Source organism: Cervus elaphus, chromosome X (assembly GCF_910594005.1).
Source record: "Cervus elaphus chromosome X, mCerEla1.1, whole genome shotgun sequence".
In the NCBI taxonomy this organism is placed as follows: domain Eukaryota; kingdom Metazoa; phylum Chordata; class Mammalia; order Artiodactyla; family Cervidae; genus Cervus; species Cervus elaphus.
The window spans coordinates 137156247-137173899 of record NC_057848.1 but is presented as its reverse complement, the minus strand read 5'-3'; the positions used below and the strand labels follow the sequence as shown (position 1 = coordinate 137173899).

General features: G+C 40.2%; 1 protein-coding gene across 2 annotated transcripts in view; it reads right to left on the bottom strand.

Moving 5' to 3' along the window:
- SRPX (sushi repeat containing protein X-linked) overlaps nucleotides 1-17653 on the bottom strand; it is a 140625-nt gene that overhangs the window by 34264 nt on the left and 88708 nt on the right. For both annotated transcript variants that reach the window (XM_043895561.1, XM_043895562.1), the window contains one exon: nucleotides 1649-1770. In XM_043895561.1, coding sequence (XP_043751496.1) covers nucleotides 1649-1770 — 122 coding nt within the window. The remainder of the gene's footprint in view (nucleotides 1-1648; nucleotides 1771-17653) is intronic.

Here is a 17653-nt window from a genome sequence, read left to right as displayed (position 1 = left end):
GATACAAATACTCTTTAAGAGTACTGTCACTCCTGGAAATAGTAAAGCTGATTCCCTTTGAGCCACTTACTTACTTAGCACCAACATGGCACCAGGCACTGTACTAGGTACTAGGTAGCAAATTTGAAAAGATCTAGTTCTGACCTCACAAATGTCACCCCTAGAGAGGTACTAGATACAAATGCAGGAGGACAAAAATGAATACATAAAAGCTGATGAGTGTTCCTAGGCTTCTCCTTCAGCTAACTAAAGAGAATTCAGGCCTATCTGTCATTTTCCATCCCTGGCCTTCTGAATTTTTGATCCTGTTGTGAATGGACCAGACTCTGCAAGGAGACAGGTATAAATCAAAAGTGTGGTGGGTCAAAAGGCAGATGGAATGCCACTGAGCAACTAAGCCCGTGTGCTACAACTATTGAACCTGTGCTCTTGAATCCAGGAGCTGCAACTACCGAAGCCCATGTACCTAGAGCCCATGCTCCACAACAAGAGAAGCCACTGCAATGAGAAGCTCGCACACCACAACTAGAGAGTAGCCCCTGCTCACTGTAACTAGAGAAAAGCCTGAGTAGCAATGAAGACCCAGCACAGCAAAAAATGAGTAAAATTATTTTTTAAAGGCAGATGGAAAATAAGGAAATTAGAAGAAATAAATTGTTGTGTCACTACATAGCAACACTTGCTAAAGACACTTTTCCATCACAATAAGGAATTTCTGTGAACTTTTTTGAAAATCTGTGATATGGTTCACCAAGTTTTATTTCATTTTCTTCTTCCTGGGTATATACAAAGACCACATTTCCCAATCTCCCTTGAACTCTGATCACAATCATGTAATGAGTTCTGGCCAATGGATTTGGAGTCAGCAATTTTATACTTCCAATATGACACACATGCACACACACAAATGGCATTTTTTTTCACTCTTTCCCCTCCTTTGTACAACCCGGAAGTAATATCTTCTGGGATGTGGATGCTACAAAATAGTGGAACTACAAATAGCTTGGGACCATAGGAACAGAGATCTACCCACTCTTTTGTAGAGCAAGAGAGAAAGAGATAGATGAGAACGGAAGATTTTTAAGGAGCTTTGCTTTTGCTAATTATTCTTTTCACAGTGGTCAAAAGACGCAAGTAAAGGTTTGGGTTGTTCTGAAATTAACTTTTGGCTGCTAATTTTTGCTTTTTTAATGCACCATTACTCAGAGTCCAAACACCATGATTCTGGCATTATACATTACCAAAATAAAATAGTTGTTAAAATGGGGCTATGGACAAGTGCCCTGGAAACATGGAGGAAAAGGACGCCAAGCCTGGAAAGGCTAAACTGGACGCCTGCCCTCTTAATAAGACCAAAGATTGCTTAAGGCCCTTTTTGTATTCTGTCCCCTTTCCAGCCCTCTCCAACCAAGGGTAAAATAAACACAAAGCAAAAATACCTAGAGGGGGAAAGAACCCTGGTGATTACCCTCTGCATCATATATTTGGATAAGCAGCCACATGCCAAGTAACATGGTTATAATACTCCCAGAATAAAAGTACTGAAACATTGCCTGGAATCAAGACTCAATAGACAGAAATCAGGGACCTTGATCAGAAAAAAGTACATTTATAGGTAATAACATTTAAGAAGAGAACATCCCCCTACCTGAGCTGCAGGGCCAGGGCTGGAGGCATCACCTTTGCTCCTATCCTGCCGATGAGGGTCGGGAACACCCCTACCAGCTCCACTACAGTGATGTGTCGAAGATCCAGGCCACATTGTGCTTGCTGGAAAAAAAAATCCAAGACAGGAGGTGTAAGTGTAGCTAAAGAAAATCCACGTCAAACTATAGACTGACAGAAGCAGCGCTGTTCTGTTTGGGGAAGTTTCTCTGCCCATTCCATACTGTCCTGAAGATAGTTGAGAAACTGGGGTTAAACTAATGGCTATAAAACCCAAATACCTTCCTAGAGGAATCATTCAGAAATGACTTGGCAATGAGATTTTGAAAACCTAAGCCAAATGGTAATGTATGTATTTCCAGATGGGGTGAGACTTTGCATGAGCCAAATTTCCTAACAAGCATCAAAGACCACTCCAGAGGATTTTCATTTGTATTTGCAAGGACAAAAGATTACTTCTAGTGTCCCCTTATCTGCCCATTCTTCCACCCCTCGCAGTCACCAGCCCAAAGAGCCCCCTCCCCCCTGGCAACTAACATGGTGAAAAAACTAGGAGAAGACATTCCAACCCTCATCTGATGCCATGCTTTCTTTCTTTTTTTTTTAACAAATGGTGACCTGGGTTTGGTGGTTGCCACCCAATTCCCAGGTGGCACTAGTGGTAAAGAACCCACCTGCCAATGCACGTAGACCTAAGAGACAGAGATGCAGGTTTGATCCCTGGGTTGGGGAGATACCCTAGAGGAAGGCATGGCTACCCGCTACAGTATTCTTGCCTGGGAAATTGCATGGACAGAGGAGCCTGGTGAGCTATAGTCCATGGGGTTGCAAAGAGTCACACACAACTGAAGTGACCTAACACATATGCACGCCTGCATCCAGTGGACACCACTTGATGACCTGGATCTGGTGGCTGGAAGGGATTGCAATGTTGGGTCACACGTGACTGTAATAGTTTTTGTTGGGATACCACCTCCAGGTCATTGTAGAGACAGCAAACTGAAATATACCCCCAGTTTCTGTGAAAGAGGTCTCATTTTTTCTCCTGGATCTTCAGCCTTAAGGACAGGTTTCAGGCTTGGCACACATCTTGAGACCTACAGAGAGGCTCTCAGGGAATACAGGCCAGGGACACCGTTTTTGTGCTCTCCCTCTGGACAGTGCCCCTGCTATGCCCAGGCAGGGGAGGTGATACATAGCCTCACCCACTACAGACCGAGGCTCCTGTCCCTTCCAGACCAGAAAGCCTATCTGGGAAAATTGAGAGTTGCCTGAAGTGGGCCCTCCCAATGCTACCCAGGCATAGCCCGGGTCATTGCCCTACCCGCTGTGGAGTGTGGCCCCCAGCTGACAGGAAGAGTTGGTGAGAATACCTAGAAGCTGTACAACCCACCAACTTTTAACTGAGAGGCAGGTGAGCAGAGCTGATGGCAGCCAGAGCAAAGAAAGTGGCCCTGTCCAGCCAGGGAGCTCGATGCATGAGTCAGCTTGAGTCAAGGTCACAAACTAAGAACATCCGTGGCATTGAAGGTGCTTTTCCCACTGTGCCCAGGAATGGAAAACCATTCACAACCTCACTTATAACTGAATACTACCTTCAGACCACCTGACCAAGGAACTGAAGCCTAACACACAGGAAGCTGGATCACCCATCCAACAGCCCTGATTATGGTACATTTGAACAGAGCACAGAATGTAGCTTTCTCTGTCTGCAGAGCAAAACTGGTATCCTCACCTAGGCAAAATATTCAGTGCACACTCTTGTTTGACTTGGGTCCCCAGATCATGAGCCATGCCAACTCTGGGTCCCTTCCTGCTGCTTTGCCAGAGGAGGGAAGCTAATTCATAGTCACACCTACAGCTGGGCATATGACCCAGTCTAAAGCATCTAGTAAGCCTGAGGAGAATCTAGAATTCATGAAGCACATCTTACAGCTGCATTTGGGCAGGGAACCAAGATGGCAGACCTACCCAGCTGTTCTCAGTCAATGGCACACCCCCGCCACCAAGCTCAGAGCTTGAACAGATGCTTCAGCCAAACAGACCCTAGTAGCAAGCCCCACCTTCCCAAGGCCGTTACCAGCAGATATGTCCAGAAACCTAACAGAGCTGACTGGTGAAGAATTGTCTCTGCCAAAGTAAACCTGAACTGTCTGGAAAAGGAGATCACTTACTCAAATGAACAGATACCGATAAAAAGAATCAAGGATGATGAAAAAGCAAGTATGTCTGATACCACCAAATGTAATTAATAAAGGGCCAATAACTGACCCTAAGAAATTAGATAGCTATGAACTTTCAAAGAATTCAGAATAATTCTCTTAAAGAGGTCTTGTGAGCTATAAGAACAGACAACTAAATGGAATTAGGAAAATGAACAGGAGTCCGACAAAGAAATATAAACCATGAAAAAAAATCATACAGCTGAATAATAAAATAACTGACGAATTCAATAGAGAGCCTCAAAAGCAGACTCAACTATGCAGAAGAATAAGGAACCTGGGAAATAGATCATTTGAAATTATCCAGTCAGAGGAACAAAAAGGAAAAATAATGAAAAAGATTGAAGAGAGCCTAAGGGACTTATAGGACACAATGAAAAATATTTGCATTCTGGGAATTCTAGAAGGCGGAAAGGGAAAAAAAGTGTATTTCAGTAAATAATGGCTGAAAAATTCCCAGTCCTTGGGAGAGAACTAGACATCTAGATCCAAAAAGTCCAAAGGATGCCAAATAGATTGAACCCAAATAGGTTACACCAGGACATATTATAATTAAATTGTCAAAAGACAAAAACAAAGAATTTTTAAAGCAACAATAGAGAGAAGTTACATACAAGGGAACCTCCATAAGACTACCAGTGGTTTAATAATGGAAATTTTTCAGACCAGAGGAGAATGGTATGACATAGTCAAAATACTGGGAGGAAAAACTGTCAACCCTAGAAATTCCATATCCAGTAAAGCTCTCCTACAGAAATGAAAGAGACAAATACTTTTCTGAAAAAACAGAAGCTGAGAGAGTTCATCACCATTAGACCTGCTTTACAAGACTTCGAGTGGAAATACAGTCAGCCCTCCATATCCACAACTTACAGATCCACAAATTCAACCAACCATGGACCACATATTATGTGTAGAACCAGAAGATCAATGTATATGGAACCCATAGGTACAGAGCACTGACAATGGGATGTAAGCATCCACAGATTTTGGGGTCCACAGTGAGCCTTGCAACCTATCCCCTGCAAGTACTGAGGAATAACTATAAAAGGATAATTAACATCATAAGAACATAAGAAGGCAGTGTAAAACTCCTCACAAAGGGAGAAATTTAGTCAAAGTTGGGTTCTGTAATATGATAATAGTGGTATGTAATTCACTTACAGCTCTAACTTAAAAGTTAAAAAAAATAACCATGGTAGACAGAGACAAGATGGCAGAGTAGAAGGATGTGAGCTCACCTCTTTTGATGAAACCACCAAAATAACTAACTTCTGAACAACCAACAAAAAAAAAATTCTAGAACCTATCAAAAAAGATACCCTACATCCAAAGACAAAGAAGGAGCTATAAGATGGTAGGAGGCGGGGCGGGGGGGGGCACACGCAGAAGTGATTGAATCAACTACTCCTGGCCATCAGGTGGCCAAAGTGATTAAATCAACTCCTGGCCATCAGGTGGGCAGGCCACAAACTGGAAAATAACTACACCACAGAAGTTGTACATAGGATTGGAAGTTCTGAGCCCCACATCAGGCTCCCCAGCTAGGGGGTCTGGCAACAGGAAGAGGAGCCTCCAAATCCTCTAGCTTTGAAGGCAGTGGGGTTTAATTACAGGAATTCCATAGGACTGGGGAAAACAAACTCCACTTTGGAGGGCACACATGAAGTCTTTGGCACACCAGGAACCAGAGAAAAGAAATCGGTGACCTCATAAGAGACTGGGCCAGACCCACCTGCTTGTATTGGAGGGTCACCTGCAGAGGTTAGGGGAGGCAGCTGTGGCTCACTGTTGGGACAGACAATCACACCATAGTTCTGGGGAATACACATTGGCATGAGCCCTGCTGGAGGCCACTGTTTTCTCATCAAGACCTGGACCCACCCAACAGACTGTAGGCTCCAGTGCTGAGATGCCTCAAGCTAAACAACCAACAGGACAGGAAAACAGCCCCACTCATGAGACAATTTTAAGTCATTCTGAGCACACAGCTGCCTGCTAAACACACCCCTGGACATGACCCTGCCCAGGAGGTGGACATGACCCTGCCTGGGAGATGGACAAGACCCAGCTCCACCTACCAGTGGGCAGGAGCTAATCCCTCCCACCAGGAAGCCTGCACAAGCCTCTTAGACTGCCTCATTCATAAGCGGACAGACAGAAGCAGGAAGAACTACAGATTGTAGCCTGCAGAGTGGAAACTAAAATCAGAAAATTAGACAAAATGAGACAGCAGAGGTATATGTCCCAGATGAAGGAAAAAGATAAAACTCCAGAAGAACAAATAAGTGAAATGGAGACAGGCAATCTGACTGGAAAACAATTCAGAGCAATGACGGTAAAGATAATTCAAGATCTCAGAAAAAGAATGGATGCACAGATAGGGAGCACCTCAATATATAAGGCAAATACTAATAGACATAAAAGGAGAAATTGACAGTAACACAATAATAGTGGGGGACTGTCACACCCCACTTTCATCAATGGATGGATTATCCAGACAGAAAATCAATAAGGAAACCCAGGCCTTAAATGACACATTAGACCAGAAGGAATTGATATTCATGTAGCATTTCATCCAAAAGCAGCAGAAAACACAATCTTCTCAAGTGCACCTTCTTCGACATAGATCATAGCAATGTTTTCTTAGATCAGTCTCCCAAGGCAAAAGAAATAAAAGCAAAAATAAACAAACAGAACCTAATCCAATTTATAAGCTTTTGTGCAGCAAAGGAAAACACCAGCAAAATGAAAAGACAACCTACAGAATGGGAGAAAATATTTGCAAACAAGGCCAACTGACAAGGGATTAATATTCAAAATAACAAACAGCTCATACAACTCAATATAGAAAAAACAAACAGCACAATCAAAAAATGGGCAGAAGACCTAAACAGACATTTCTCCAAAGACATTTGGATGGTCAATAAACACATGAAAAGATGCTCAACATTGCTCATTACTATAAAAATGCAGATCAAAACTACAGCGAGGTATCACCTCACACTGATCAGAATGGCCACCATCAAAAAAATCTACAAACAATAAATGCTAGAGAAGATGTGGAGAAAAGGGAACCCTCTTGTACTGTTGGTGGGAATGTAAACTGATACAGCCACTATGGAGTACTGTATGGAAGCTCTTAAAAAAATTCTAGGAATAAAAAGTCTACAAATAATAAATGCTAGAGAGAGTGTGGAGAAAATGGAACCTTCCTACACTGTTGGTGGGAATTTAAATTGGTACAGGGATTATGGAGAAAAGTGTGGAGGTTTCTTAAAAAACTAAAACTAGTGATACTCTTGGGCATACATCCAAAGAAAAACATGGTTTAAAAGGATACACACACCGCAATGTTCACTGCAGCACTGTCTACAATATCCAAGACATGGAAGTAGCCTAAATGTCCATTGATGAATGGATAAAGAAGATGTGGTACATATGTACAACAGAATATTATTCAGGCATAAAAAGAATGAAATAATGCCATTTGCAGAAACATGGATGGACCTGGAGTTCAACATAGTAAGTCAGAAAGAGAAAGACAAATACATGACATCACTCATATGCAGAATCTTAAAAAATGACACAAATGAACTTAATATACAAAGCAGAAGCAGACTCAGAGAATGAACTTATGGTTATCAGGGTGAAGGGTGGGGAGAGGAGAGAGCGGGGGTTTGACAGGTACACACTGCTATATTTAAAATATATAATCAACAAGAACCTATTGTATAGCCCAGGGAACTCTGCTCAATTTTTTTGTAACAACCTAAGTGGAAAAAGAATTTGAAAAAGAGTAGATACATGTATATGTATATATATAACTGAATTACTTTGTTGTACATCTGAAACTAACACTGTTAATCAACTATAATCCAATAAAAAACAATTTTTTAAAGATACAGAAACTTAGTTTAAAAAATACCTAACATGGTAAAAATACCTAACATTACAATAATCTGAGGTATACAATATTAAAGTTATAAAGTATATAATATTAAAAACTATGTCAATTGTAACATCAATAACCTAAAATGGGAAGAGAGTATAATTTAAAGTATAAAGCTTAGGACTTGATTGAAATTAAGTTGGTATTAGTTTAAAACAGTGTGTTATAATTTTAAGGTTTTTTTTGGTTTTTTTTTTTTAATGTAAGCCTCATGGTAACAGCTTCCCAGGTGGTGCTAGTGGTGAAGAACCTGCCTGCCAATGCAGGAGACGTAAGAGATGTGGGTTCAATCCCTGGGTTGGAAAGATCCCCTAAAGGAGGACATGGAACCCACTCCAGTATTTTTGTCTGGAGAATCACATGGACAGAGGAGCCTGATGGGCTATAGTCTATAGGGTCACAAAGAATCAGACATGACCGAAGTGACTTAAAACGCATGCTCATATGGTAACAAGAAGGGAAAAACCTGAATTACAAAAAAGTATGATAAAGTCAAAGCATACTAATACCACACAACATCAAAACACAATTGAAGAAAAGAAGAAACAGCTGATCTATAAAACAACCAGAAAACAATTAACAAAATGGCAGTATCCTATTTATCAATAATAACTTTAAATGTAAATAGAGCCAGTTCTCCAAATGAGAATGGATTTTTATAAAAGATTCAATGATATGCTCATTGCAAGAATCATTTTGGCCTTCAAGACATACAAAGGCAATGTGAAGGGATGGAAAAATATTTTAAGCAAACAACCCAAAAAAGTCAGGAGTAGTTATATCAGACAAAATAGGCTTTAATTTTAAAAATGGTAAAAGGAAACAAAGAAGGTCATTATATAATGATGATAGGATCAATACATCAAAAAGTTATAATGGTCATATTTATGTGCCCAACGTTGGAAAACTGAACTTCATAAAGCAAATACTGATAGACCTAAAAGAAGAAATAAACAGGACTTTAATACCCCACTCTCAACAATGGATAGGTCATCTAGACAGAATCAATAAAGAAACAGCAAATTTGAACAACTCTATAGACCAAAAGGGGCTTCCCAGCTGGCACTAGTGGTAACGAACTCATCTGCCAATGCAGGAGACATAACAGACATGGGTTTGATGCCTGGTCAGGAAGATCCCCTGGAAGAGGGCATGGCAACCCACTTCAGTATTCTTGGCTGGAGAATCCCATGGACAGAGGATCCTGGCAGGCTATAGTCCATAGGTTCAAAAGGAGTCAGACATGACTGAAGCGAGTTAGCATGCACAGACCAAATATACTAAACAGACATACACAGAATAGTCTATCCAACATCAGCAGAATACACATTCTTCTCAAGTGCACATGAAACATTTTCTAGAACAGACCAGGTATGTTGCTGCTGCTGCTGCTAAGTCACTGCAGTCGTGTCTGACTCTGTGTGACCCCATAGACAGCAGCCCACCAGGCTCCTCTGTCCACAGGATTCTCCAGGCAAAAATACTGGAGTGGGTTGCCATTTCCTTCTCCAGACCATATGTTTGGCCACTAAATAAACAAGTCTTAGAAAATTTAAGAAGACTGAAATTATACCAAGTATCTTCTCTGACCACAATGGTACAAAATAAGAAGTCAATAACAAGAGGAAACTGAAAATTCATGAATACATGGAAATTAAACAACACTCTCCTGAATAACATATGGATCAGGAAGAAATTAAAGGGGAAATAAAGTATCTTGACACAAAAATGGAGACAACATACGAAAACTTAAGTGCACAACAATAAAAATCAACATTAAAAAGCAAGAAATTTCCCAAATTAACAACCTAATTATGCCTTAAGGAGCTAGAAAAAGAAACTGAGCCCATAATTAGCAGAGGGAAGGAAATAAAGATTAGAGCATAAATAAATGAAACTGAGAACAGAAAAACAGTAGAAAAAATTAACCTAAGAGCTGGTTCTTTGAAAGATAAACAAAATTGACACTCCTTTAGTTAAACTAAAGGAAAAAACTAAATCAACAAAATTGTAAATGTCAAAGGAGACATTACAACTGATACAATAGAAATACAAAGTTCATAAGAGGCTATTATGAATAGCTCTATGCCAATAATTCAACAACCTAGAAGTGGAAAAATTATTAGAAACATAAAAACAATCAAGAGTGAATCATGAAGGAATGGAAAGTCTGAATAGATTAATTACTAGTAAAGAGACTAAATCAATAAAATAATAAAAAAAAAACTAAAAAAATCTCCCAATGAAGTAAAGCCCAGGACCAGATAGCCTCACTAATGAATGTTACCAAACATTTAAAGAATGTTTGTAAAGAATTGATGGGGGCCAAGAACTAAACAGATATTTCTCCAAAGAAGACATACAGATGGCTAACAAACACATGAAAAGATGCTCAATATCACTCATTATCAGAGAAATGTAAATCAAAACCTCAATGAGGTACCATTACACGCCAGTCAGGATGGCTGCTATCCAAAAGTCTACAAGCAATAAATGCTGGAGAGGGTGTGGAGAAAAGGGAACCCTCTTACACTGTTGGTGGGAATGCAAACTAGTACAGCCACTATGGAGAACAGTGTGGAGATTTCTTAAAAAACTGGAAATAGAACTGCCATATGACCCAGCAATCCCACTTCTGGGCATACACACCAAGGAAACCAGATCTGAAAGAGACACGTGTACCCCGATATTCATCACAGCACTGTTTATAATAGCCAGGACATGGAAGCAACCTAGATGCCCATCAACAGACGAATGGATAAGGAAGCTGTGGTACATATACACCATGGAATATTACTCAGCCATTAAAAAGAATTCATTTGAATTAGTTCTAATGAGATGGATGAAACTGGAGCCCATTATACAGAGTGAAGTAAGCCAGAAAGATAAAGAACATTACAGCATACTAACACATATATATGGAATTTAGAAAGATGGTAATGATAACCCTATATGCAAAACAGGAAAAGAGATACAGATGTACAGAACAGACTTTTGGACTCCGTGGGAGAAGGCGAGGGTGGGATGTCTTGAGAGAACAGCATCGAAACATGTATATTATCTATGGTGAAACAGATCACCAGCCCAGGTTGGATGCATGAGACAAGTGCTTAGGCCTGGTGCACTGGGAAGACCCAGAGGGATCAGGTAGAGAGGGAGGTGGGAGGGGGGATCAGGATGGGGAATACATGTAACTCCATGGCTGATTCATGTCAATGTATGACAAAACCCACTACAATATTGTAAAGTAATTAGCCTCCAACTAATAAAAATAAATGAAAAAAAAAATTGACAGTAACCTTGAAACCCTTCCAAAAAAAGTAGAAAAGGAAGAAACATTTCCAAACTCATTTTATGAGGTCAGCATTACCCTGATAGCAAAGCCAGAAAAAGACACTATCAGAAAAATACAGATCAATATCCCTGATTAATATGGATGCAAAATTTCTCAAAATACTAGCAAACTGAATTCAGCAGCACATTACACAGATAACTCAGCATGACCAAGTGGAATTTCATCTAGAATGCAGGATGGCTCAACAGACACAAAATCAATGTGATATATGAGATTAATAGAATGAAAAAATCACCCCAATAGATGGAGAAAAAGCATTTGACAAAATTCAAGTTATGTTCATGATTTTTTTAAAAAGTTTTTGGTATAGAAAGAAAGTACCTAAACATAAGAAAGGTCACATATGACTAGCCTACAGCTAACATCATACTCAACAATAGAAAGTTGAAAGAATCTAATAGCATAATAGCAATTTTACATAGGTAATGGGGGGAGAACAATCCTGCAGTTTGTACAGAACTACAAAAGACTCCTAAATAGCCAAGCAATCCTCAGAGGATAGAACAACGCAGGAGGCATCACATTTTCTGATTTTAAGCTATATTATAAAGCTATGGTAATTCAAACAGTATAGTAGTGGCATAAAAACAGATTCCCCCCCCCCAAAAAAAACCAAATGGGACAGAATTGGGAGCCCAGAAATAAACTCAAGGATATATAGTCAACTTGTTTTTGACAAAAGAGTCAAGAAAACTCAATAGGGAAAAGTCAGTCTTTTTAACAACTAGTGCTGAAGAAACTGGATATTCACACGTTAAAAAATGAAACTAACACCTTAGGTTATACTACTTACAAAAATGAACTTGAAATGGATTAGAGACTTAAATAGAAGATATGAAACTATGAAATTCCTAGATGAAAAAACAGGAAAAAGAGCTCCTTGATATAGCTCTTGGCAATGATTTTTGGATATGACACCTTAAGCACCAGCAACAAAATGAAAAAGCAAACAACAACAACAACAAAAAACAAGTGGGATTACATGAAACTAAGAAGCTTCTGCACAGTAAGAGAAACTATCAACAAGTATAAAGACAACCTACAAAATGGGGACAAAAAACACTTGCGAGCCATTTATCTGATGAGGGATTAATATCCAGAATCTCTAAAGAACTCATTTAACTCAACAGCAAATAAATAATTCAATTTTAAAATGGTCAAAAGGCCTGAATAGACATTTCTCCAAAGAAAATATATGAAAGGCCAACAGATACATGAAAAGATGCTCAATATCACTAGTCATTAAAAAGCAAATCAAAACCATGAGACAACACCAAACGCCTATTAGAAGGGCCATCATTAAAGAGACACATAACAGCACAGCGGGTCTACATAGATGCAAGTATGCTGTGCTGTGGCCATGCAGTGCTCTGAGTCACTTGCAAATAGTGTCTTTGGGCCACAATGTTGCACTCGTCTCCTCCTCACCCCAGCTAAGCACTCCAACCCCAGTAACCCTCTAGTCATCTTGAATCTGGATATTGGAGGGGAACGAGATGGTCTAATTGCCTTGAAATTGCTTGCAGATATTATGCTCGAAACTGCAGAAATTTTTCATGCACTGTGTACCGGAAAATTGTGTACAGAACACTAACCCAGGTGGTGGTGGTGGTAAAGAACTCCTGCCAGTGCAGGAGACATAAGAGATGTGACTTCAATCCCTGGGTGAGGAGGATTCCCCTGGAGAAGGAAATGGCAACCCACTCCAGTACTCCTGCCTAGAAAATCCCATGGACAAAGGAGCCTGGTGGGCTGCAGTCCATGGGATGGCAAAGAGTTGGACATGACTGAAGTGACTTAGCAGTCAGGTACAGGAGAAACAGGCATTGGACTCACTAATGGGAAACCTCTCTATTTGAAGAAAAAAAAAAAGTCGCTCAGTCGTGTATGACTCTTTGTGACCCCATGGACTGTAGCCCACCAGGCTGATAAGAAATCCTGAGGAGGAAAAAGGGGTCTGGAGTTCTCAAGGAGGAGAAAAGGACAAAGAGTTTTTTCTTTAAGCCCAGAGCAGATGATTATACAACAAAACAACTCATCTTGCTCAAGGATATGTTTTCCCTTCAACTCTGTACCAATGATTATACAACAATATATCCTGCTTGAGGACATGTTTCTCCCTTTTGAGAACCTTCTGACTAATCCTGTCATTTTAAAATGTATATTATGGGAGTAGCTCTGGTAAAATCTTTCTGTTGTTAGTTCTAATCCTGTTATCTTAAAATGTATATTGTGGGAGTGGGTCTGGTAAGACCTTTACAACCTTGAGACATTCTTTTGATTTACTGCAATAACCAATTAAAAAAGTATATAACCCCCTTGCTAAGACTAGCAAGGGGGGCACTCTCTGTTCCCCTCTGATGTCTATGTCAGAAGCTTTCTCTGTCTCTTTTCATACTTTAATAAAACTCTGCTACACAAAAGCTCTTGAGTTTTCAAGCCTGGTCCCTGGTCCCAAAGCTAAACCTTCTTCTTTGGAGATCAGGAATCTGACTCCTTTCACCTTAAGCTATCACTATGCATTGAATTACTTAAGCAAATAAATAAGAAGGGGAATAAAAATTTAAGGGTTTTATCTATTATGTATGATTCTTAATGTGTCCGCTTTGATGCTTCAGTTCCCCATTGTTTCAGTTCAGTTCAGTCAGAGAGTCATGTCCGACTCTTGGCGACCCCACGGACTGCAGCATGCCAGGCCTCTCTGTCCATCACCAACTCCCAGAGCTTAGTCAAACTCATGTTCATTGAGTCTGTGATGCCATCCAACCATCTCATCCTCTGTCGTCCCCTTCTCCTCCCACCTTCCGTCTTTCCCAGCATCAGGGTCTTTTCCAGCAAGTCAGTTCTTCACATCAGGTGGCCAAAGTATTGGAGTTTCAGCTTCAGCATCAGTCCTTCTAATGAATATTCAGGACTGATTTCCTTTAGGATGGACTGGTTTGATCTCCTTGCAGTCCAAGGGACTCTCAAGAGTCTTCTCCAATACCACAGTTCAGAAGCATCAATTCTTCAGTGCTCAGCTTTCTTTATAGTTGAACTCTCACATCTATACATGACTACTGATAGTCTACAAATACTGATAGGGATTCACTCTTAATAAACCAGTGCTACAAAAGGGGGAAAGAAAAAGACACATAACAAATGCTGTTGAGGACATACAGAAAAGGAAAAGTTTATGTACTGATAATCACGATGGTGTGATCACTCACCTAGAGCCAGACATCCTGGAATATGAAGTCAAGTGGGCCTTAGGAACGATCACTAAAAACCAAAGCTAGTGGAAGTGATAGAATTCCAGCTGAGCTATCAAATCCTAAAAGATGATGCTGTGAAAGTGCTGCACTCAATATACCAGAAAATAAGGAAAACTCAGCAGTGGCCACAGGACTAAAAATTGTCAGTTTTCATCCCAATTCCAAAGAAAGGCAATGCCCAAGAAAATTCTCAAACTACTGCACAATTGCACTCATCTCACACACTAGCAAAGTAATGCTCAAAATTCTCCAAGCCAGGCTTCAACAGTATGTGTACTTCCAAATGTTCAAGCTGGATTTAGAAAAGGCAGAGGAACCAGAGATCAAATTACCAACATCTGTTTGATCACCGAAAAAGCAAGAAGAGTTCCAGAAAAATATCTACTTTTGTTTTATTGACTAGGCCAAAGCCTTTGACTGTGTGGATCACAATAAACTGTGGAAAATTCTTCAAGAGATGGGAATACCAGACCACCTGACCTGCCTCCTGAGAAGCCTGTATACAGGTCAGGAAGCAACAGTTAGAACTGGACATGAACAACAGACAGGTTCCAAATCGGGAAAGGAGCACATCAAGGCTGTATATTGTCACCCTGCTTATTTAATTTATATGCAGAGTACATCATGAGAAATGCTGGATTGGAAGAAGCACAAGCTGGAATCAAGATTGTGGGGAGAAATATCAATAACCTTAGATATGCAGATGACACCACCCTTATGGCAGAAAGTGAAGAACTAAAGAGCCTCTTGATGAAAGTGAAAGAGGAGAGTGAAAAAGTTGGCTTAAAACGCAACGTTCAGAAAACTAAGATCATGGCATCTGGTCCCATCACTTCATGGCAAATAGATGGGGAAACAATGGAAACAGCGGCAGACTTTATTTTGGGGGGCTCCAAAATCACCGAAAATAGTGACTGCAGCCATGAAATTAAAAGCCACTTGCTCCTTGGAAGAAAAGTTATGACCAACCTAGACAGCATATTAAAAAGCAGAGACATTACTTTGTCAACCAAGGTCCATGTAGTCAAAGCTTTGATTTTTCCAGTAGTCATGTATGGATGTGAGAGATGGACTATAAAGAAAGCTGAGCGCTGAAGAATGGATGCTTTTGAACTGTGGTGTTGGAGAAGATTCTTGAGAGTTCTTTGGACAGCAAGGAGATCCAACCAGTCCTTCCTAAAGGAAATCAGTCCTGAATATTCATTGGAAGGATTGATGCTGAAGCTGAAACTCCAATACTTTGGCCACCTGATGCGAAGAACTGACTCATTGGAAAAGACCCTGATGCTGGGAAAGATGGAAGGTGGGAGGAGAAGGGGACGACAGAGGATGAGATGGTTGGATGGCATCACCAACTCACTGGACATGAATTTGACTAAGCTTTGGGAGTTGGTGATGGACAGGGAAGCCTGGCATGCTGCAGTCCATGGGGTCACAAAGAGTCAGACATGACTGAGTGACTGAACTGAACTGATGTACTGTTGGTGGGAATGTAAATGGGTGCAGCCACTAGGGCAAACAGAAAGGCAGTTCCTCAAAAAAATTAAAAATAGAACTACCACATGATCCAGAAATTCTACTTCTGCATATTTATCCAAAGAAAAACACTTAACTTGAAAAGATATAAGCACCCCCATGTTCTCTGCAGCATTATTTTCAATAGTCAAGCTATGGAAACAACCTCAATGTCCCTAGATGGATGAATGGATGAAGAAAATGTAATATATAAAATGCTATATTTGTTCTTGTTTAGTCACTAAGGCTTAGACACTAAGTTGTCTGATTCTTGTGACTCCCATGGACTATAGCTCGCCAGACTCCTCTATCCATAGGATTCTCCAGGCAAGAATACTGGAGTGGGTTGCCATTTCCTTCTCTGGGGGATCTTCCTGACCCAGGGATCGAGCCAGATCTCCTGCATTGACAGGCAGATTCTTTACCACTGAGCCACCAGAGAAGCCCCAATGAATGTTCACTGAAATGCAAAACAAATGAGACGAGGGGAAATACCAGGCTAAAAAGGTGCATTTTATTTTTGATTGATCATTTGGAAAGGCTGCTCCTCTCTGATTTGATTTAGTTGGAAACTCACAAATAAAAAAGTTCTGTAGGTCCTTAACAGGTGGCATTCTCACTGAGAAAGTACAACTTGGCAGCTGGAATGAGGCTGCCCCTTTTATGTGAGAAGTTCACTACCCAGACTGAGGAAGTGTATCTCCGCTGCCACAAAAAGGAATGAACTCTTGCCATTTGCAATGTGGATATACCTTGAGGGCATTATGTTAAGTAAGTCAAAGAGAAAAAGATAAATATCATATGATCTCTCTTACATGTGGAATCTTAAAAACCCAAAGAACTAAAACAAACTGAGTTCATGAATATAGAGAACAGACTGTTTTCCGAAAGTGGGGGCTGGGGGTTGGGCAAAATGGGTGAAAGGGGGTCAAAAGGTACAAATTTCTAGTAATAAAATGAAAAAATTACGGGGATGTAATATACAGCTTGGTGACTCTAGTTAATAAAACTATATTGTATATTTGAGAGTAGCTAGGGGAGTGGATCTGAAAGGTCTTATCATAAGAAAACCATTTCTAGTAACTATGTGTGGTGATGGGTGTTAAATGGACTACTGTTATGATCATTTTGCAGTATATACAAATATTGGGTCATCATGTTGTCCACCTGAAACTAGTATGTTAGATGTCCATCATACCTCATTTTTTTTTTAAAAAAAGAAAATGCTCCAGTCCTCTGAGCTGGTCCTTGGCAAGAACCATGACCTGCTCAACCACATGCCAGGAAGTCTCATCAGTAGCAGCAGTAGCAATAAGGAAACCAAAAAGTAATTTAAGATGAATGATGACTAAATGGGAGAAAGAAAGTTTAAAATCCTTAGGTATGAGAACACCAAGTTTTTATTACAGTTTCACTGAAATATCTCTGTATGGGATGATAGAAGTGGTAGAAGAGTGTAAAAAAAAAAAGGTAGAAATTACATTTTTCTTATTCTAACAATCACATAAGCCAATCAAACCTTTCTTTGAAGGCTCTGCTTAAAATGCCAATGTAAATATGTTGGAAGGGGGAGGTCACATATCAATACCTTGATATCAAGGATCTTAACCAATTAGTTGATTAGTAACTTAGCAAGTACCTGAAGGACTGGGCTAGACTAGGGAAGGGGTCAGCAAACATTTTGTGTACA